Source organism: Chrysemys picta, chromosome 10 (assembly GCF_011386835.1).
Source record: "Chrysemys picta bellii isolate R12L10 chromosome 10, ASM1138683v2, whole genome shotgun sequence".
Taxonomy (NCBI): Eukaryota; Metazoa; Chordata; order Testudines; family Emydidae; genus Chrysemys; species Chrysemys picta.
This window is the reverse complement of record NC_088800.1, coordinates 86,130,616-86,152,647: the sequence shown is the minus strand read 5'-3', so window position 1 is coordinate 86,152,647 and position 22,032 is coordinate 86,130,616. Positions and strand designations below refer to the sequence as shown.

Sequence of the window (22,032 nt, the reverse complement as noted above, 5' to 3'; positions counted from 1 at the left end):
TTTAACCAGCCTGAAACGGACTTGGTGTGAATCAGGGGTGTTTTCCTGCCAATGCCAAACCTCCCCCTAGCCAGCTAGTGTCCTTCTGAGGGCTCAGTGTCCCCTCGGCCCAGTTCTCAGGATTCTCTGAGCTATAAATTAGCCTGGCTCCCTCCAAGGTTTCTCAAATCTGACTCAAAGCAGAAAGCGTTTCGCTAGAATAACTCTGTGGCTTTGAAACAATTCAAACTCCCACTCGGTTTTTCTTTTTGGAAGGCAGTTACTGAATATAGATATGAAGAGGAGGGAGGGACAGAGCAAGAAAGCGAGATACGTAGATGGATGGAAGAATGGATGGATAAATTCAGATTATGCACCAATTCTCTCTCATTAATTCTTATCTTAGAGTAACTATATTTGAGTCCCAATCTTGCTTCTGTTGAAGCCAGTGGAAATTTTGCCATCAACTTCAATGGCAGCAGGTCTGGGCCTGGAATAGTTACTATGAGCGTTCAGTTCTTCTCGAGACTTGCGGGGGGTGGGAATCATATATCCGGAGCCTGACGGCAAAATGGCTTTCAAAGGCATGATACCTCCCCTGGCAGTAGGGAAGCCCCAACAGGTGTAGCCAGTGCTGATCCAAGCACAGCCGTGCCCAGTGCTATGTCCCCATCCAGATATGCTCCCTCAGGTGAACCCCCACCCAGAGTGCTCCCCATATACTTGCCCCCAGCATGGGTGTTGCCCCACCCCCGCAGAACACAGGTGTGTTAGCGTGACCCTAATTTGCCCCTAAATGCTTAGTAGCAGAATGTCTTTCCCAGGTAACAGCTATTAAAAGTGACACCACTTCAAACGAGTCTGTCACAGTTATAATTCAGTATCTAGACATGGTGGTTATGCTCATGAAATGTTCCTGCCTCACTTTTATAGAACACCAAAAACAACATTAAAAGAACATTGTTACAGTTGCAAAGTCAAGCACTCAAAAGTTAGGAAACATCAGATTTAAGGTTGCCTGAGCCACCTTAATCCCACTTCCGGATGCGTGTGCATTACAATACAGTCTCTAATTACACAATCGCAGACTTTGTTTCCCCAGAATTTTTTGAAAATCTCTCCCTATATCCCTGTGGTGAAACCTGCCCTAAGTAACAGCCTAAGAAAAGACCTGCTAAAAGTTGTTGCCAAGTTGAATCTGGTCTTTAATGAAAGGTTGGATCAACCGTACGGAAAACCCGAGGAATACTTTAGTTCTTGCATAAGACGGGGGACTGCTTTAGACACAACATGGTGATCAGCACCTTAGCAATACTGGAGATACACAGATAGACTCATGTGCTTAGTCACTACAGAGGTGCCCAGACACAGGGTGATGGACATTACAGAGCTTCTAGTAAGCATCTTAGTCGTACCTGACATAGCTAGATGGCACAAACAGACATTAAAGGCTACATGTTGCACTGGACAGACAGATCTGTTCTATCGTACCTGATCAGGCACACCAGTAAAATACTGAGTTAATAAGGTACCAATGCACCTACCCCTTTGTAAATCCCTGAAATGTAGAATGCTGCTGTGGTAGGAATCTTGGTGCTGAGGGGAGGCACTTACACATCTGTCAACTGGCTAGGATAAACGTAACAGCCAGTAGGCATGCGTCTATAAGGATATACAGCATGTGTCTGAACTGATTAATTGGCTCTAGCATCACGGGGTGATTCTGCACTTCCTCCTGCCCCTGACTGCAGACCGGTCTTCCTATCTTGCTGGCTGTGAGTGGAGAATGTAACAAGCCACACCCTTAAAATGGCGAGAGTGTTTCTGGCGATCAGGACTGGTTCGTGAACAATGCACTAGCCAGGGAAAGAGGCTGTATTCAGAACGGATATTATTTGAACCCAAACACCTCAGAGTTCTCACTCACAGTCCAACTTATCACCCTCTCATTGGGCAAGGTGAGAAAACAGTTTAGTTGGTACAGGAACAGGATCCAGGAGACAAGACTCCTGGGTTCTTTCCCCAGCTCAAGACATCTCACATTTCTGTGCCATTTCCCCTGTAAAAAAAAGGGTTAATACTGGGTACGAGTGGGACGCTAACTGATTGATGTGTATAATGTTCTGCTCTACTCCACGCTGATTAGGCCTCAACTGGAGTATTGTGTCCAGTTCTGGGCACCACATTTCAGAAAAGATGTGGAGAAAGTCCAGAGAAGAGCAACAAAAATTATTAAAGATCTAGAAAACATGCCCTATGAGAGAAGATTGAAAAAATTGGGTTTGTTTAGTCTGCAGAAGAGAAGACTGAGAGGGGACATGATACCAGTCTTCAAGTATAGAAAAGGTTGTTAGAAGGAGGAGGGAGAAAATTTGTTCTTCTTAACCTCTGAGGATAGGACAAGAAGCAATGGGTTTAAATTGCAGCAAGGGAAGTTTAGGTTGAACAGTAGGAAAAACTTTTGTATGCAGAAAAACAGTTGTTGTGGCATTGGAGGGCCATGGAGTTTTTATAGCATGTATGTGTATGTGTGTGGGAGGGAGGCTCAGATAGAAAAAGGTTGAGAACCCCTGGACTAGTTGACCTCTCAAGGTCCCTTCCAGCCCTATGATTCTATGAAGGACTTAGACCCTTGGGTGGAATGGGTTCCAATATTGGCAGGCTGGTGAGAAAAAGACCTGGGGATTATACTGGATCATAAAGTAAATATGAGTCAACAATGTAATATTGTTGCAACCAAAGCAAACTCAGAGCTGGTAAGGCCACGAATGGAGTCCCGTGTCCAGTTCTGGGCACCACACTACGGGACAAATTGAAGAAAGTTCAGAGGAGAGCAGCAAAAATGATTAAAGATCTAGAAAACATAACCTACGAGGAAACATTGTTTAGTCTGGAGAAGAGAAGACTAAGGGGGGACATGATAATAGTCTTCATGTACGAAAAGATTGTTTTAAAAAAAGAGGGTGATAAATTGTACTCCTTACCCACTGAGGACAGAGAAAGAAATAATGGGCTTAAATTGCAGCAAAGGACATTTAGGTTAGACTTTAGGAAAAACTTCCTAAGTGTAAAGGTTAAGCACCGGAACAAAATTACCTTGGGGAGGTTGTGGAATCACCGTCACTGGTGGTTTTTAAGAACAGGTTGGACAAACATCTATCAGAAGTGGTCGAGATAATACTTAGTCCTGCCTCAGTGCAGGAGACTGGACTAGATGACCTAATAAGGTCCTTCCAGTCCTACATTTCTATGATTTGCCCATTGGTTGATTGACCCTTTTAAATACAATCACTGATTTGTAATCCCAGCCACACGCAGAGAAGGTTGCCGGGTTTGTCTGCATGCTGGTTTGGGAAGTCAAGGTGCTGATGATAAATGGCAAAAGCAAGCCAGATGCTGCTTTGCTGTCCAATTCTTGGCAGGTTTAGAGCAAATAACTGGTAGTTTGATACAGATAATCACAAGTAAAACTGAGTTGTGTTACCATCATGCACTCCTGGTTTTATTGCAATAGGTTTGACTTCAGCTGTACTGGTGACTTTAGAGGGGTTGGTAGTGACTGAGTGTTTAATGGAACTTTGTGAAGATTATTGTCCAGATAACCTCTTAAGGTAAAGTTGGTTTTTTCTGAGGTTTGGAACAGCTGTGACGGTCCATAACAGAAAAGGTGTTGACCCATTTTCTCCATTTGCTTCACGAATGATGGGACCCCCTATGACTAATTCAAGACATACCTTGTTCTGATGCTGAATGACATTTTGGTGGGAAGGGAGGGAACTCAGCAACTCACGGCTGCCAAAGTGTTTGAATCAAAACACTATGTGAAGGTTGTAAACAGTGACCCAGAGAATGGCAAACTGGTCACTTAAATCCAGATAAGTACTAGTTGGGTGACTATTCTCGTTTGGAGGACATGCCAGGCAAGAACATTCGGGGGGGAAAGATGAATTATCCATAGCACTGTAAAGGGATGTTACAGCAGGGCCTAATCCACATGATAGAGCCTGCAGGACAGAGACCTCACAGAGCCCTGTCTATACAGGATGGTGCCTTGGGCATTGTGAGGGGCATGGGAGGGAATGCCTCTGAACTAACTGCCTGATATTATTGTAGCTTTTTTCCTTCTACTCCCTCCTCCTTCCCCCGACTTTTTCATTTGTTATCTTCACTGGTTAGTCCATGTCTAAAGCATAAACCACGGCAGGGACTTAGCTACATGTTCGGTAGAGTGCCAAGCAAACGATGAGGTTCTGTAACACTAGTGAATACACACTTCTCCTTCTCTCTTGGAACACAACTCAATTGCAACTCTGCCAAACGTCAGTGTGTCCTTGCATAATTGTGTCCCTATCATTTTGGGATAGATCTCTCTGATTTTACCTCTTTTTAACCTATTAGTCCAATTGTGTTTTTACTGGGTATTTTAATCCTTGTAAGAGCAATAATTCACACATACATTGAAACTGTACAACAGTGGCATTCTGTGTCAAGAATGTCTCTCTTGTCTTCCCCACCACAAGGGATTGTCAGAATCAAACAGTATTCCAGAGGTCATTTCTCCATGGGTACTTGCTTCCCCTAAACAGTGCCTCTCCAGCATAAGACCCCCAGAGAATCTGCTATCCTCTCTGGAAAGCCGAGATGAGGAGAAAAGGAGGACGAGTGATCTGAAGGCCAGGGATGGTACAGAGTTCGATAAACTGAAAAACCATCCAAACAAAGAGCAAGAACGACAATGTGGGAAGGACAAAGGAAATAACACTTTGTAACCTCTCCGCAGAAAGAAGAATGAGAGCTCACGGGGGAATTGCTACCACAGCCAGGCTCGTCACTCGGCTAAACACCCTGGGGACTAGCACCTGAACGAGAATGCTCTGCAATGGAGTCACCATGCCCACGTGCCTTCTGACTGGGGAGTGTTTTACACCCAGTTGGCACAGGTGTACAAGGGGCAGAGCAATAAAGAATCAGCCCACAGCAGTGAAGGGTTCACATGGCGTTGATTTAGCGTGTAAATCACCCACCTGCCATCCACCGTACCCATGGCGAGCCAAAGATGAGGGAGCTGGATAGCCCACCAAGAGCATGAACAGAGGGAAGGCACTGGGGAAAGATGGCGTTCCCCAAGTCATAATAAGGGCAAAACCGGCCCATCAGCCTAGGCGTTTCACACAAATCCTAGTTAACTGATTGGGGGACTGGTCAACACTGGGAAGATTGTAGCAATTGCCCGTCATGTCCCAGCAAGAGATGCTTGTAAAGAAACAGAGACAAATGGCTGATCAATGCAGTAACATCCACCAGTAGCCATAACAGACCAAATAAATACCGTAGTGACCTTTCTAAGACAGGAATGGGGCCAGCCAGACTGTGGCAACGCCTTTATCCCAGGCATAGATGATGAATTATTCATGGGGGATTAGAGGCAGCAGTGTCAGGGCAATAGTTTTTAAGAGGTGAAAGTGACAAATATCTCAATAACGGTAGCTACTTATTAGTAACCGCTTTGGATATTCAGGGTTGTTTTTTCCCCCATTGCAATTCAAGTCACAAATACACTCACATGCCAATCACCAATTCACTAGAGAAACATAAACTATGAGTGTTTGAGAGCCACAGACACATCACCCTCAAATGCGACCTATTGTTATCCTGTTGCCAACAGCAAAATCACAAGGTATGCCTGCCTGATGACATTATCCCTAATGCGTGGCATTCCCAGGAACTTTGAAAACTGCAGCAACATTGAATTTATATATTCCCCCATTTTGCTCTTCTCCTCTGCTCACAGGTCTGGAACAACATGACATTTTCTGCTCTCATCCTAGTCTTTTGCACTAAATAAGAACAACTTGGCAACGTTCCCCCCCCTCCCCCCATGAGAAAACAGGGACATTAGGTTAAGTAATATGGCTGCTGTAGACTGAGTAGCACATCAAAGAAGGGGAGATATCTCCTCTAATTTGATGACCTTTTGATGTATTTCATAGGTGCTCAACTGATAGATAACTATGGAGAGGTGATCTTTACGCTGAAGGTACCTAATTATGTGCTCAGAACTCAACATTCACCCAATCTGCTGAGCTCTTTTAAAAAAAAAAAACTAATGCCATTGCTATAAGATGAGGATTCTCTAACTCTATGCTGGGCTTCTTCTGTCTGACATACCATGTTGAGTATCTTTTATCCCTGGTTTCCTCTAACTTGTTCCACTTTTCTCTTTACTATGGTTCTTTTTCTTCGAGCATAAAACAAGTGTAAAATATTCTTGTCCAGTAAGATGGATATGGCCTTATATTGTACTTACCTGTATGGGGTTTTCTTATTTCATTGTAATTGCTATAGTTTTGTTTTCCTCCATACAATAAAAACATTTACTTAATAAAACTGAGTAGCAATGGTTGATGCAAGGATTGTTAGAGATGGCCATCCCTTGCAGACCAAAATAGTAGCATTCTTAATTTTGTATTTGATGCCTAAATCCCAAGGTAGAGGGAAGATCAGAAATATATAGAACCTGAGAACGTTGTCATAACATGTTACCTGTCCAGGAACTATAATCTATTTGCATGTCCTTTACTATTATGATTACAAAAAATACTTATATTTTCAAGTCTATCAAATGCAGTTACTCAGCCTGGGTGAAGGGGGTGAATTTTGCAAGGCAGAGATAGAGAAACAAAATAAAGGTATCATGCTACCTGTTGCAAAATGGAACAATATGCCATACTCATGAGCTCATTCTAGCATTCCTTATTTGGAAGTGCTCACCATGGAATAGCTACAGGCTAGGTGCCTCTGAGGATGGGAATTGGTTGAGGTGCAGACACGAAGTAGCCAACACACCACAAACTACTGGAAAAGTTCAAATAGAACTGACAGCTGCAGTTCACCTGTCTGAAGCTTTAAAATTCTGGTACCGTTCCTTGTCCCTGGGACTGAAATTAAAATAGAAAAATGGCAAATTAGTCTCACTTATCAGGCCGTCTGCAGTGAAACATGGTGAGAAAGTGAAATCCACTCACAGGGCAGCGATTGAAACAAGAGCAGAAAATGGTTTAACTTCACTCTGTCCTTGCTAGAGATTGAATGCCTCCGTCAGCCTCAGAAGCAGCGCTGTAAGTTACTCACGGGACAAGATACATAACCTGGAATAACAGCTGCAATTATTTATTTTCACTGTGCTTAGCTGTAGCATCTGCGAGTCTCACAGTAAATGATAAACAAACACATACAAAACATCAAGCTGACCTTACAGATGACTAGATTAAAATAGGGCTCAAGGCACATACTATGCCTCAGGGGTAGTTTGTTAAAGTTCTCAGGAAAAACGTGAGCTCTATACCATGCCCTAATGTGCATCAAAGTTGGCCTCTGGTGGAGAACTTGGAAAAATCAGCTCCACCGGTGGAGATGCTCCAGGGAGAGCTGCCTTGCCTGTGATCCTGCAGAGGACAACCCCAGCAATCAACAACACGAGTGACTGGGCAGGATGCAGAGCAGAATGGGACACAGGGGGAAAGTGATTTGCAAAAGTAAGCAGATCCTAGAGCATTCAAGGCTTCCCAGGGGACAACCAAGAGCTCAAAGTGGACCAGACGAGGAGGAGACACTGAAGGGAAATGAACCTGGCAGAAGAGTATATAAGCCAATAAATGAGGCTCCAGCACCATTAATATCGTGCTGTTATTTGACAAGACAGGGGTAGATCTAACACCCCACCACGTGAATACTGTTTTTCTTGCCTTTTGTGGTTTGGAGTTCTAGATCCCTGGGGTTCATATTGCACTCCATAGCGTGGTATCCAGGCACAGATGCAGAGCTGATTCTAGGCTCTCTAAGGAGGGCTAAAAACAAATAATTGTTGGCAAGAGCGGTTTCCATGGAGATGGGCCAATGGGTTTGGACAGAGAGGCCCCTGTTTTATAACTGCACGTATGTGCATAATGTGTATGCACAAGGACTGTACTTTGGTTTATAGTCTCAGCAACTGCACACACAAATTTGCCTTTTTGCACCATTATGGAAATCTCGGTCTTAGTGTCAATATGGATTTCTGTTTCTGCTCTGGGGGGATAAGGTCTGGTTTTTCTGGGCTGCATTTTGCAGAAATCAATCCTTTCCTCTTTTTTTTTTGTCATCACAGAATACATGGTAATTCGAGTACAAAAATGGATTTTGTTCTGAAATCTTTTTGATGTGTGTTGGGTTGGCCAAGGTTAATTTCACTTCAGATAATTATCCCTTTATAGTCATTTCATACATTTGTCAAGCAAGGTCACAATCCAGTCAATTGTAGCCAATATTCAATATTTTCCCCTCAGAAATTCCATTTGACCCAAAAGAGATGTGCATATCAAGTGATGTTTATGTTTGCTTTGGGTAATGGCAACAAGAGGTTAACACTTTCAAGCAGGCTACTTTGTATTTTCCTAGGATATAAATATTCATCAGGACACGGAATGTGCTTTAAAATAAAGCACAGCCCTATTTGCAGATTATATTTCTAAAATATTAAATTTAAAATGTTTGAGCTGATCTACCTAAGCATGTAGCTTAGAAGATAAGACCGTAAAGACTCGTATGTGAATCATCAGGGCTAGTCCCACCAATCAAGGATGTTAACACTTTTTTGTTATATAATCAATTTTAAATGATATAATGAGGAATGCAATAGTGTTCCTTAGCACAAACTCTGAAATGTCTTCTATTTATTGAGCTATTGTGCAGCTCTGTCAATATACATGAGCAAAGAAAGAAGACACCAGTAATCAAACAGACACTGTCACTCTTTATCACAGCAGGTGTCTCCTTAATCAAAGGAATCTCTCTAGATGCCTGCTGATACCTTACTTTCTCCCTGAAGTCTGGGTTCACATTGAGCCAGGGTTCATTATAGTCTGAGCTTTAGGACTTCACAAAAGGAATGGCAAAATAGATGGATTCAATTTGTACATTTAACCCCAGAGAAAAGAAAAGAAAAGAGACAAATAACTTTAGGAAGAAGTGTGAAGCCATAAACCACAGTGAGTTCTCTGAAGATCGCTTTTGAAAAAACATCTTCAACTATTTCCTAAATATCAATGACTAAACTAAATTCAAGAAATTAGTCCAAGAAATCATTTCAAAGATGGTAAAAGGTTATATTACAATTATAGCCTTTCTCCAAAGACACAGAGGGAGTCAGTTATGGAGCTGGGGACAGGATTCAGAACTCATGGCTGCCAGACATGTGCTTTAACCATTAGATAACACTCCCTTTCCTTGTGCACTTGCACTATGTACCGGATATATTAGATTGTGTAATTGTATATCTGAAGACAGAGGAGGTGAGGAGAAGAGGCTGAGTTTTCATTCCATTTCCTTCATCACTTTCCCATGCGCCAAGGCTGGGGTTGTCAAAGCAGCCTAAGGGAGTTGGATTTGGGTGCTTTACCTCCTTAGGCATCTACATGCGTTTTGTGCTGATAAGAATTAATAATAACAAAGGCCATGGCAGAGCCGCTCTATGAATCAGCCAGGGAGAGAACATAAGAACGGACATACTGGGTCATCTAGCCCAGTATCCTGTCTTCCAACAGTGGCCAGTGCCAGTTGCCCCAGAGGGAATGAACAGAACAGGGAATCATCAAGTGATCCATCCCCTGTCGCCCGTTCCCAGCTTCTGGCTAACAGAGGCTAGGGACACCATTCCTGCCCATCCTGGCTAATAGCCATTGATGGATTATCCTCCATGAATTTATCTAGTTATTTTTTGACCCCTGTTATAGTCTTGGCCTTCACAACATCCTCTGGCAAGGAGTTCCATAGGTTGACTGTGCATTGTGTGAAGAAACACTTCCTTTTGTTTGTTTTAAACCTGCTGCCTATTAATTTCATTTGGTGTCCCCAAGTTCTTGTGTCTTATTTACTTTCTCCACACCAGTCTTGATTTTATAGACCGCTATCATCTCCTCCCTTAGTTGTCTGTTTGCCAAGCTGAAAAGTCCCAATCTTATTAATCTCTCCTCATATGGAAGCTGTTCCATACCCCTAATCATTTTTGTTGATCTTTTCTGAACCTTTTCCAAAATATCTTTTTTGAAATGGGGCAACCACATCTGCACACAGTATTCAAGGTGTGGGCGCACCATGGGTTTATATAGAGGCAATATGATATTTTCTGTCTTATTATGAGAGGGTCATTTACAAGGTGAACCATGCACTTTGACACCCTTCTCTATATGAGAGCCCTCGAGTGGTTGCCGCAGAGTGGTGCTAACTATTTATACATTTTAAAAAAACCTTTGTATTAACTTGATAAATGAGGTTAATGTCAATTTATTGGAGTGTACATTACGTGCATTACAAAAATCCATGGGAAAATCCATGTGAGCAGTAATTAGTATGATATAGGAGACACTTAGCAGAGTTTAACATTCTGGCCATTTCATCGGAGCTCCTGTCAAGATACCCAGAACAATCACAGCGCATTGTGGCTACACTGGGACACAGATGCCATTTTTGTGTTATAGTCCTTTTTTTTTTTTTTAAAGGCCTGGCTTTCAAAAGTGGTGATTTTGGGTGTCCAACATGGGACTCCTGAAAGGGGCCGGATTTTTGGAAAGAGGTGAGCTCCCACCCTCTGAAAACCAGGCCCCTTTAAAGTATCTCAAATTGGGCATCCAGAAAGCACTAGTCACTTTTGAAAATGTACATTTAGGTATTTTTGAAGTAAAATCACAATATGTTCTGCACTGATCAGTAGCTGTTTTAAATGCATTAAGTAGGTTCTGCACAGCAAGCCTAGGACCAGAGTTGGTTTGCATGAGCAAAAATAGGAATTTAAAACAAACAGCCTCACAACATTACAACTGTGACAATGCCCCAACTCCGGCAACGCAAAACTAACAGCCTCTATTATCCACTCCTACCTGAGTAAAAGGAGGCTTCTATCATACATTATTAGAATCATAGAATCACAGGGCTAGAAGGGACCGCCAGGGTCATCTAGTCTAACCCCCTGCCAAGATGCAGGATTTGTTGGGTCTAAACCATCCCAGACAGAGGCTCTCCAGCCTCCTTTGGAAAACCTCCAGTGAAGGAGCTTCCACGACCTCCCGAGGCGTCTGCTCCATTGACCCACTGTTCTTACAGTTAGGGAATTTTTCCTGAGATTTAATCTAAATCCGCCTTGCTGTAGTTTGAACCCATCACCTCTTGTCCTGCCCTCTGTGGCAAGAGGGAACAACTTTTCTCTGTCTTTTTTGTAGCAGCCTTTCAAGTATCTGAAGACTGCTATCATATTCCCCCTTAATCTCCTCTTTTCCAAACTAAACATCCCCAGTTCCTTCAGCCTTTGCTCATCTGGCTGCATTCCATCCCTTTGATTATCTTCGTCGCTCGCCTCTGTATCCTTTCCAGTTTCTCTACTTCCTTTCTATACCTTGGTGACCCAAACTGGACACAGTCCTCCAGCTGAGGCCTAACCAGCGCCGGGTAGAGCGGTAGTCTCACCTCCCATGATTTGCATGCTATATCTCTGTTAATGCAACCTAAAAATGCATTGCTTTTTTTGCAACAGCATCGCATTGCTGACTCATGTTGAGGTTGGGATCCACCACAGCTCCCAGATCCTTCTCAGCCGTGCGGCTGCCAAGCCAGTTCTCCCCCAGTCTGTATTTGTGCATTTGGGTTTTCTCCCCTAAGTGCAGCACTTTACATTTGTCTTTGCTGAATTTCATTTTGTTGTCCATAGCCCAGTTCTCTAATGTATCAAGGTCCCTCTGAATTTTAGCTCTAGCACCCGAAGTTTTGGCAAACCCCTTTCCCTTCCCCCTCCCCCAGCTTTGTGTCATCTGCAAACTTGATCCGTCTGCTCTCTATACCTACATCCAGGTCATTAATAAATATGTTCAGCAATCCTGGCCCCAGAACAGATCTCCATGGAACCCCGCTTGAGACCTGCCTCCAATCCAACATCATTCCTAATAGCTACTCTTTGTTTGGAGTTGTTGCAATTACGTCTCCATATATTGTATTAATTACTAATATTACAGGAGCTTGGAGATGCCTTTAACAAGATCAGGGCTCTATTAAACTAGGCACTGCACATATTCACAGCAAGAGACCGTCCCTGTCCTGAGGAGCTTGCAGTCTAAACAGAGGAGAAAGGGAAACAGACACAGAGAGAGAAAGCAACTTTCCCAAGGTCACAGGTAGAGCTGGAATAGAAGCCAGGCCTCCTGACTCCAGGCCCAGTGCTCTGTGCACTAGATAATGCGGTCTCCCTGTATGCACACGGCATGTATAGAAATGTGGGGGTAACTTTCAAGCCGGATACTTGTGCCTTGGTAAGTAGCCGTTGTTTTACACCCAGGGCAGGAGAGAAGGGTTGAGCTCCATCCAGGAGGTGACTCTGTTTCAATCAGTGGAATTCCTATAGCAGCGAGTTTAGTTCAAGGTGTTTGATGGACTTCTGAGTTAAATCATCCCCAGGTGGGAACTGGGGCATCACCTACTCAAGACAGCTTTAGAACAAAAACTGCCCTTTGTAATTTGCAAGCGTTTGATTCACAAGCTGAAGTGATTGGCTCCCCTGTGCCAGTACAAAATGTGCCGTGTCCACAGAGAGCACGGGGTGATCCCACCTACATCTCAGCTCAATGGGTTACTCTCTGCCAGTTGTCTGTATATTCCCTGGACTAACAATAACAGTTTGCACTTCTAGACCACATTCCATCCACGGATTCAAAAGCATTTGACAAATATGGATTAACCCACAGAGCCCTGCTGAGAGGTAGGTGTCATTATCCCCCTTTACAAATGGTGAAACTCAGACACAGAAGTGCAAAGATTTGCACAAGGTTACACGACTGCAGAGTGAGAGGTTGTAATTCCTATTGCCATGTTCTCACCATTCAACCACACTCATCTGAATCTCTGTATTCTAACCACCAGGAAGATAGCGTATTATCCCCCATCTATTCACAGCAGTAAAGCCTGGAGGATCCCTTTCTCCTGTAATAATCCTCAGGGTCTTCTCCCTTTAAAACCAATGCTACATCCCACCGCAATCCGCCTCAACTCGGGATTTTTCAGCTTCATTAGCCACCCCGAATTGTGTACAGCAGTAATGGAAGCAGCGACCGTACATGGAAAAATTCCACATAAGCCTCATTCACATGCAGACTTCCACCGCTATCAAAGAGTCACAGCTCGGGAGATGCCAGACGACACACCGCTCCTATGCAGTTATACAATGCCCGACTCCGAGCTGGTTCACAGCACACATTTCACTTTCACCCATCACAGTGACTGCTCTTTTACTCCTCCCGCGCCGCTCGCAGGCAATGTGGAAGCTGTCACTTTGTACAGCCCTGAATACAGGTACTCGAGCCACATAAACACATCGCCGTTCTAATAGAGAACACTGCAGGCCTCTATCAAAAAGAAAGAAAACAACCCTTCCCCAGGAGAGTTTCTCAAAGATTAGTTCTCAGGAGCTGGTTAAAGCAATCTGTCCCTCTGGGTAAATACTGGCTACATGGATGTTCAAGGCAAACTGGGAATTTGAGCACAGGCATGTTTGAAAGGTCCTGGGTCTGGCAGGCAGTTTGTGACCTGACTCCCTTCACAACCATGGTCTGTGGCTCTTTGCTATTTAACCGCAATCCAAAATCAGAACTTCCAGGAATTCCACTTTCTCGCTTCCACTGAGACTTTTACTGGTGTGTTGGAGGCCATGGGCTCGAGTCTTTAGTCCAGCCGTGATACACCTGGTGCAGAAACACAGGGGGTGGGACTGGAACCACTTGTCACGGGGGGACACTCACCTCTCGTGAGTGCCTCCTATGGGCTGGGTGTGGTACTGCGGTTTTTCTTTTTTGCTCTTGATGCCCTGTCAGCTGCCGACCTGGCCGGGCAGGTCTTCAGTGGCACAGCCCTCTGGCCAAGTCACAGAGAGTCAATATGCATAAATGAATGTCTCCTGGGGTAACAAAGGTCCAGCTAGGACTATCACTGTACCCTTGTTAGTGTCTTCAGCCCCGTCTCTGGGCTCAGTTCTCAGCCCCTCCTGGGCTAACTTTAAGTCCTTCTATGCCCTGTTCTAGAGCAGCGCCCCCAGGGGGTTCTCCCTAGAGACCTTTTGTCTTCACTGGTTCTCACTGCCCCAGGTCTCCAGCCAGGTCATCTCTCAAGTTCAGTCCCCTTCTGGGGAGTAACTAAGAGTTCACTAGACAGTCTGTCTGCCCTCATAGGGACATCAGCCCCATCCCTAAGCCCTTTAAATTCCAGCCCTTTGCTTGGGCTTCTAAACAAGCTTAGGCCACTTCCCCAGTGGCTGGTGGGGGAACCCAGGTCCACCCACTACTCTGGATCCCAACCCAGGACCCTATGAACAGCAGTCATGCTCTGCTCCCTTTAACTCCTTCAATTAGCTGCTGCTGTTTTCCCTGGGCTTCTTCCCACTGGGTCTCTTCCAGCCACCCCAGCCCATAGGGTTACAGGTCTCAGGTCCACAGTCTACTTGCAGAAAGCAAAATGCAGCCAGAACTCAACTTCTGGGTCTCTCTGAGGCTCCTGTGGCCATAGGATCATCCTTGCCCCTCTGACCGCAGCCAGGGACTGACCGGCTCAGGCCCTGCCGCTCTTTTTAATCCAAGCCTGCTGTGCTCTGATTGGTTACTTCCCCGCAGCCTTTCTAGGAAGGCCTGAAGGACCACCTTCACTGCTGCTTTCCTGGGGTGGGGTGTGGTAGGAACCAGAAGCCTCCAGCAGGGGACCTCAAAGGACCTGATACACCTTGTCATGCCACCTTTATACTCCCCCAAACCTAGAGCTTGATGGGGACTGGTTGATCCTCATTGTAAGTAAGTGCAATATGAGTACAGTCACATGACTGGAATGTTAAAGTCACTGGATAAACCCTATTCAGGAACAATAGAGTGGGCCACGGTGATACTACATCAAAGATACCATTGCCAATGTTTGAGTTATTGACAACCCAGGAGAAGAGGAACTGGAATGTTTATGGATCAGGGTTCCAACTGGTCAATCACAAGACGGTGTTGATGGGGCTCTATTACAGACATCAAACCAGATGAAGGAACAGGATAAGCAGCTCTTTAAACATCTATATAGAAAGAACAATTGAGTTATCTGGGGGACATGTGCTACAGGTCTCATGCTGCCTTGTAGCTTCTAAACATTATAAATAACTTTCAAATAACTTTGGGGGGGAGGGATAGCTCAGTGGTTTGAGCACTGGCCTGCTAAACCCAGGGTTGTGAGTTCAATCCTTGAGGGGGCCACTTGGGGATCTGGGGCAAAATCAGTACTTGGTCCTGCTAATGAAGGCAGGGGGCTGGACTTGATGACCTTTCAAGGTCCCTTCCAATTCTAGGAGATGGGATATCTCCCTTAATAATTATTATTATTAATTATAACACAAAACATGGCAACCAACTCAGGGTAATTCTATATTAGACCTGACTCTGATGGATAAAGATGAATTGGTCACAGAACTAAAACATGATGATTGCCTAGGTACAAGTGATCACAACCTAATTTCATTTGCTATCTTCAAACAGAATACAGTCCAAAGCAGCAATACATATACTTCATGATTAAGGGCCAAGCTGTCCCTGTTTGCCCTTCTGCCCCTTGTCTATGTAGCCCATGAGCCCTTTGGATGTGGTAAATAGGCTGTTGCACAGTCTAAAGGTGTTGGTGGAGGGAGCTCAAGACGTGGCATGATGCAGACACAACCAGTAGAGTCTGAGCCAGTTTCTGTAGTGCAAAGAGGCAGGAACAGTGTCTGCCCTGCTACAGGTACCTAGCACAACGGAGTCTGATCTCCACTGGGGCCTCTAGCCAGTGTGGGAACAGGATATTAACAGCCAGATGGCTACCAGCCTTGCGAAAACAGCCCACGTTGGGATTCAGGGGCAGAGCCAGGAGGCCACTGTGACAGTGAGTGGGACTAACATATCTAATTGTGAGAGATGAGCAAATGAACAAGGGATACCCCACTGTAATGAAAGCACAGCCGAGCACCTTCATTGGTCAGGAATGATCTATCCATCGGGATACATTATGGAGGCTTTTGTCTTCCTGGGCAGCAACAGGCAATGGCTATTTCAGGGGACAGAATACTGACCTGGATGGACCAGTACATGGTCCAGAAGGGCAACCTCAGCCAATGAGCAGCCTGAGGTCTTCAGCTTCCTAGTGCAGTGGGTATGAAACCCAGTTAAGTGAGGAGTATGCTACTTAACCCACTAACGCCACAACAGGGTCAGCTACAGAAGGTCATTTAGCCACTCTCACATCAAGAAGGTGAGCAATAACTTTGGCTCTCTAGAAAGATGGTGGTGCTCCTAAGGGTTACCCCTGGAGAGACCTGCATTTGGGACTGGGCGTAGCGAGGAAGGTGCCTGAGAAAGATGAATAGGCAAGACAGTGCTTAAAATATGGATAATTCAAACAAACTGGGTCTGGTTGTCTTCTCATTCACACCTGGTTTACACTTCTGTAATAACTTGGAGTTACTCCCAATTGACCCCAGCATAAGGAAGAGAACAATTAGGAGCACTATATTTAATGTTGTTGAGTTAAGTTAAATCTGATGGAAACCAAACAGCTGTTACTTTTCAGGAACCAAAGCCCAGCTCAACTATTTCCTTTTCTCCAGAAAAGTACAGTGCATTTTCCCCTTTCTATATTAACGATGAAGTCAAAGAGGAGGAAAAACAATTTATTATAAACCACCAAAGAGGATGCACAGGAACAAAATATATTTGACAAGTTTGAGCAAGAAGCACAATAAGGTAGCTTAATAAGATATTCACATATTCTACAAGTGATAATTAAAATTCAAACACTGCAATTTAAAACAAAGGCCACGTTAGCATGGAAGTCTGTGAACTCCTGCCTCGACTCTAGATAACGAGTCAACCATTAATTTGTATTTTCCAATGTGGGTGTCTCTACATAGGTCCTTTGCTGGTTCATTCAAGATTTATCCTCTTTTGCCTATGGGCTTTCTACAGGCATGTGATATAAATTGTTCCCACACAGCTACTGTGCATGTATAACTGACATATATTTAAAACGCATCAGAGAGACAGTACAAACTCAACACTCACTTTGGCCATTTGACTAATCTACCATAAACACTCAGGTGGAGAAAATCTAACATGTAACAGTTTGCCATTTAATTTCTTTGCATAAAATACATTAAAAAGCCATGAGCATGAACTGTTCAAGACAAGTTCTCTTTCCCACGCATGGAAAACACCTGTTAATGTTAACAGCATATTCTGCATCTTTGGGCTCACCATTTTCATTTCCAATTCGTGTTGATATAGGGCAAAATTCAAGTATTTCCAATCCAGGAAAATGAATATATATAAATTCAGGTATGATTGAGGAGATATCTCCCTTAGAAACCAGCCAGTATATCTTGTGCATAAAAAGTATTCCATGCACGATCTTAACAGCCATCTTATTGCACAGCAGAGACGGGTGGGTTTCAAAGTGACCAACATAACAGCTGGACAAAATATATTGAATTAGAGAAGGAAATTCAGAGCTCTTTTATTTCAGCAAAATGTCCCCTTCTATCTAGCTGAGAATGTTGATCTGCTGCTCACACTTTGCTGGAGGCAAATTTGTCTTTTCTAGCATCAGATCAGTTAACAGAGCACAAAACACAAACTAGTTTCTCAGGCAGATATCAAGGCGGTGCCTGTAGCATGCAGTGCTGTGCGGCCAGGCCCCTCCAGCGGTTCTCCTGCCTTTGGAACTGGCAGTTTACTCGTGAGCATTGCGTGGCTCAGTGGTTAACAGTGAAGGGTCCCTTGCAGCTCAGCTCCGGGCTCAAAATCAGCCAAAGTGAGCGGTGGCCAAACTGGCCATTACTCCAGTAATGCCCCAGTCAGAATAGAGGCCCCATGGTAGTGGCTGCTGCACAAACACAATGGTAGACAGAGTCCCTACCCAAAGGCCCCAGCCCTGCAAATAATACTGCACAGGCAGACTGGCGGGGATTGAAACCAATGTCCCGGTGCAGCAATCCACTGCGAAGCTGTCAGTTGTAGGATTGGGGCCTCAAGAGACAAGAAGAAGGGTGGAAGACAGGAATACGACATAGGAGTGATCAGTGCAATGTCAGGCACTCTTCTCCTTAGGTCAGGGATGAAATCTGAGAGGACAATGGGGAAGGAATTGTGCTATTCAGATTGGCACTTCAGCTTGATGCTGGGTGGCACCTTATTGACTGTGTTACACAAGAGACCGGGGTCTAATTTCTAAAAACAACCCAACCCTGTTCTCGCTCTTGGTCTGTTCCAAAGCAGGGAGTTACATCAGTGAGGGTAGCACAAAAACAGTCATTTAAAAAAAATGTAACACACAAAACTAAGAATTTCAGACATTCCTTGTGCCTCCCTAACACTTTTCACACACCTGGTTCTTTCCCCCTTTACCTGTCCCCATCCCCAAAAGAGTGACCGTTAACCACAGATTCATTTATATACAATTAAGGCCTAATGCAAAGCCCATGGAAAGCAACGGAAATGCTCCCACTGACTTCAATGAACGTTGGATCAGGCTTTTCATACCATTTACACAGACACACACGGAACGCAAAAAGAAGGAACATGTTTTATATACTTGTCACCAAGTATTGAGCACTTTCAGACACCAAGGAAATAGGCACCTTAGAAATATCACAGCTTATGTAGCTAGTTAGAGAGAGAATTTCCCATTACAAGGTGCATAGCAGGGAGACGAATGGAGCTTTGTGCTGTAAAAGGCCATTCATGTCTAAGTACCAGCTTAACACACCTATTTGGTGGTTACAGAATCGGCTGCTGCAATTTATTTAAAGTTACTTCCCAACCTGGCTCCTCTCTTCACTGGTTACTGCTCAGGTAGGAGTGCTTGGATTCAGGCCAAAGTTATACTTAATCATGATTTCCTGTTCCTAATTCAAGGAGCATGCAATAACTTTTGGTAGCCATAACTCTGAAAAGTGGCAGCTTATGTGGCTGCAGCACACTCCGTTTTGGAGCTTGTACCCGATTTGGGCTGGCGACATTTGCAGCCAGCGGAGAACACAGAAAAGAGCACTGCTCCGGCTGTTGGCAAGGAGGTGATGGAGTACACTACAGAGTGAAGTTCTGACACAGACATTTATGGTCTTGGGAAACTGGATTCCAGTGAGTGATGGGGGTGCTGATGGGCAGGTGGGCATGGTAGGTGCTTCCTTCCTGATACAATATCTAATGCAGCCTTTCCTGGAGAGTGAGGTGTGGTCCCTTCCCCAGCTAACAGGGTCAGGAAGAAGAGGTGTGTGTGACTGGTTCTGTTTCCTGGAAAGAGGGCTCAGCATACAAAAATTGGAGACCTGCTGGTCTAATGGATTGAATCAGCCAGTTGTAGTCCAGCAAAGACTGGACTAGGGGAGAGTATCTATCCAGACCTCCGATTTATGGCTTGGAACAGGGACTAGGGTCTTCCCGAGCACATCACTACTTGACCTGCTTGTGTGTTATGTATCCATTCATACTTGAATTAGAAAAGGAGCATGGGCATCCAGGGAGACCGATAGCCCTCCCCATCCTAAAATAGCTGTTTCTCTGGTAAGGGGCAGCAACAGCAGCGGTTCGGAAAATGACAGAAGTCCGTGGTGCCCAAACTGGCATCGTGGGAAAGCTGAAACAGGCCTGGCATTAGGAGCAGCTCTAATCATGCTGTCTTGGGAACATCAGGGCTCTCAGCCACTCACCACAACTCCCCCTGAACTAGAGAGATGCCCCACCCAAAGCCTGGAACCATAACCACATAGACCAGACGGGAACTGCCCGTGAATTTCCTCCACTGGCTGTATTTGTCTCTAGAAAGTGTTAACTCCCACCCCATATTCCAACCAGGGATTAGAGTAGAAAGGGGCCGCTTGTCCCTATTGATGTAAGTAAATCAGTGATTCTTTGGAAGCAGGTGTCAGGCAGAAAAGTTTAACTTTAACCAAAGGAGAACAGGTCTTGTTAAAACGGAAACTTGATTTAGCAATAATGGGAAACCTGCTGGGCTCTTTCCTGTGCGTCTGTCTGCAGTGGGAGGGATGGATCTCTCTCCTTTTCACCCTTAAAGGCCCGGCCACAGGGTTGCGGACAGTGCCTGCCCCAGCCCGGGGAGGCTCCAGGCCCGTATTACGGGGGTCAGTTCTCTTGGCATGGCTGGGGAAGGAAGGGGATCTAGACAGGCGCGCGTGTCCCTGCTCTGGAAGCGGGCTCCGATGGGAGCGGGGACACTTGGGGGAGCGCACACGGGGTAAGAGTTGGCCGGTGGCGCTGGGAAGCAAAGCGGGCGAGGGGAAGAGAAGCCCCCAGCTCACCCGCCGTGACTCGATGTCCCCCCAGAGCGGGGCTAAGCCGCATAAGGGCTCGGCCCCTCAGCCCCCTGCAGCCAGACAGCCCCGAACCGTCCCTGGGACATACCTTCCAGGCAGCACGTTCTCCACAAGCCCGAGTGGGTCATCACCTCCTCGTTCTTCCGGCTGGTCTCATTGTCACTCGTGGCCTTAGTCCTGCACACGCCGCGGGAGTACAGCCAGTAGTCCGTGCCCACCGCGATGGTCATGAGACTGAAGGCTGCGAAGGCGCCCACGGTGGTGATCAGCATCTGGACGCCTCGGTCACACATCCTCATGCTGCTTCATCGTCCGCCGGCCGCGGGCGCGGGGAAGGGGCGGCGGGGCGCTGCTCGCCCGCCCGGCTCAGGCCAGCGCCGCTGGAGCCGGCCCCAGCCCTAGGGGGTGCGAGGGGCAGGGCTGGCGGCGCGGGCTCCTCTCCGCCTGGCGAGCTGCAGCCGGGCTCCGGGCGCGCATCGCTGTCCCCGGCCCGGTGCCCGTGGGTCGGAGCCCGGCTCGGGAGCCGCTCGGCTGCCCCCTCCCCGCGGCGCGGCTGCACTGGCGCGATCAAGGCAGAGGCAGCAGGAGAGAGGTGGAGATTGGGGGGGTGCGTGTGTCGGGGGCGGGAGGGCTGCAAAAATAGCTCCTCTCGGGGGGCTGGGGAAGGAGGCACCGCTCGGAGATGGACCCGCTCCCAGCCCCTCCGGGAGCTCGCCCCGGTCCCACCCACAGCCAGCGCGGGGGGCGGGGGGAGAGGACAACAGCGGCAGAGGAAAGGCGCAGGGCCCCCCGGGGTGCTGGAGGGACCGGACCGCTCCCGGCACACGGTCTCCCCCTCCCCCTCCCTCGGGGGTGCTGGAGGGACAGCTCCCAGGGTGCCCCCCCCCGGGTGCTGGAGGGAGCGCTACTGACCCCCCCCCAAGGTGCTGGAGGGACCGGACCGCTCCCGGCACAGGGTCTCCCCCTCCCCCGGGGTGCTGGAGGGAGCGCTACTGACCCTCCCCCCCCCCCCCCCCGAGGTGCTGGAGGGACCGGACCGCTCCCGGCACAGGGTCTCCCCCTCCCTCGGGGGTGCTGGAGGGAGCGCTACTGACCCCCCCGGGGGTGCTGGAGGAACAGCTCCCGGCACAGGGTGCCCCCCCCCCCCGGGGTGCTGGAGGGACAGCTCCCGACCCCTCCCCACCCCCCGAGGGACAGCTGCCGGCTCCGCCTTCCCCTCAGCCCCGCCGGGATTGTGCTGGGAGTTCTGGGGAGAAAACCACGTCCCCTCCGAGACTAGGGGCGCCCCAGCCGCCTGCCCCTGCGCGGAGCTCCCCGCCCGGCTCCCGGCCCCGCCAAGGGGCCAGTCAAGTTTTCAGGATGGAGCAGCTGGAGCCAAGCGATGGGGGAGGACGAGCCCCGGCTGCAGGCAGAGGCAGCTCCCTTCAAGGGGCAGCCGGCTGGGAGGGTCGGAGCGGGGCCCGGCTGCGCCCCTTCCCCAGCCCCGCACTGACCCCGCGAGCGGCCGCTGGGTCCTGGGTCCGAGCCCCGGGCTGCTGGGGGGCTCCGGGCAGCACGCGCAAGGCGCGAGCCCCAGCCTGACACACACAACTCACTAGTCTCACACGCACGCACGTCTCACGAGATGCCACCCACTCGTGCCTGCTGCGGCGGCG

The 22,032-nt window shown here is 47.0% G+C and overlaps 1 protein-coding gene across 1 annotated transcript in view; it reads right to left on the bottom strand.

Annotated features, from left to right (window-relative positions):
- CACNG3 (calcium voltage-gated channel auxiliary subunit gamma 3) overlaps nt 1-21,171 on the bottom strand; it is a 65,398-nt gene extending 44,227 nt beyond the window's left edge. The window contains exon 1 of the mRNA XM_065560304.1: nt 20,466-21,171. Within this exon, the coding sequence (XP_065416376.1) occupies nt 20,466-20,676 (211 nt within the window). The 5' untranslated portion in view covers nt 20,677-21,171. The remainder of the gene's footprint in view (nt 1-20,465) is intronic.
- Nucleotides 21,172-22,032: the final 861 nt, after the last annotated feature.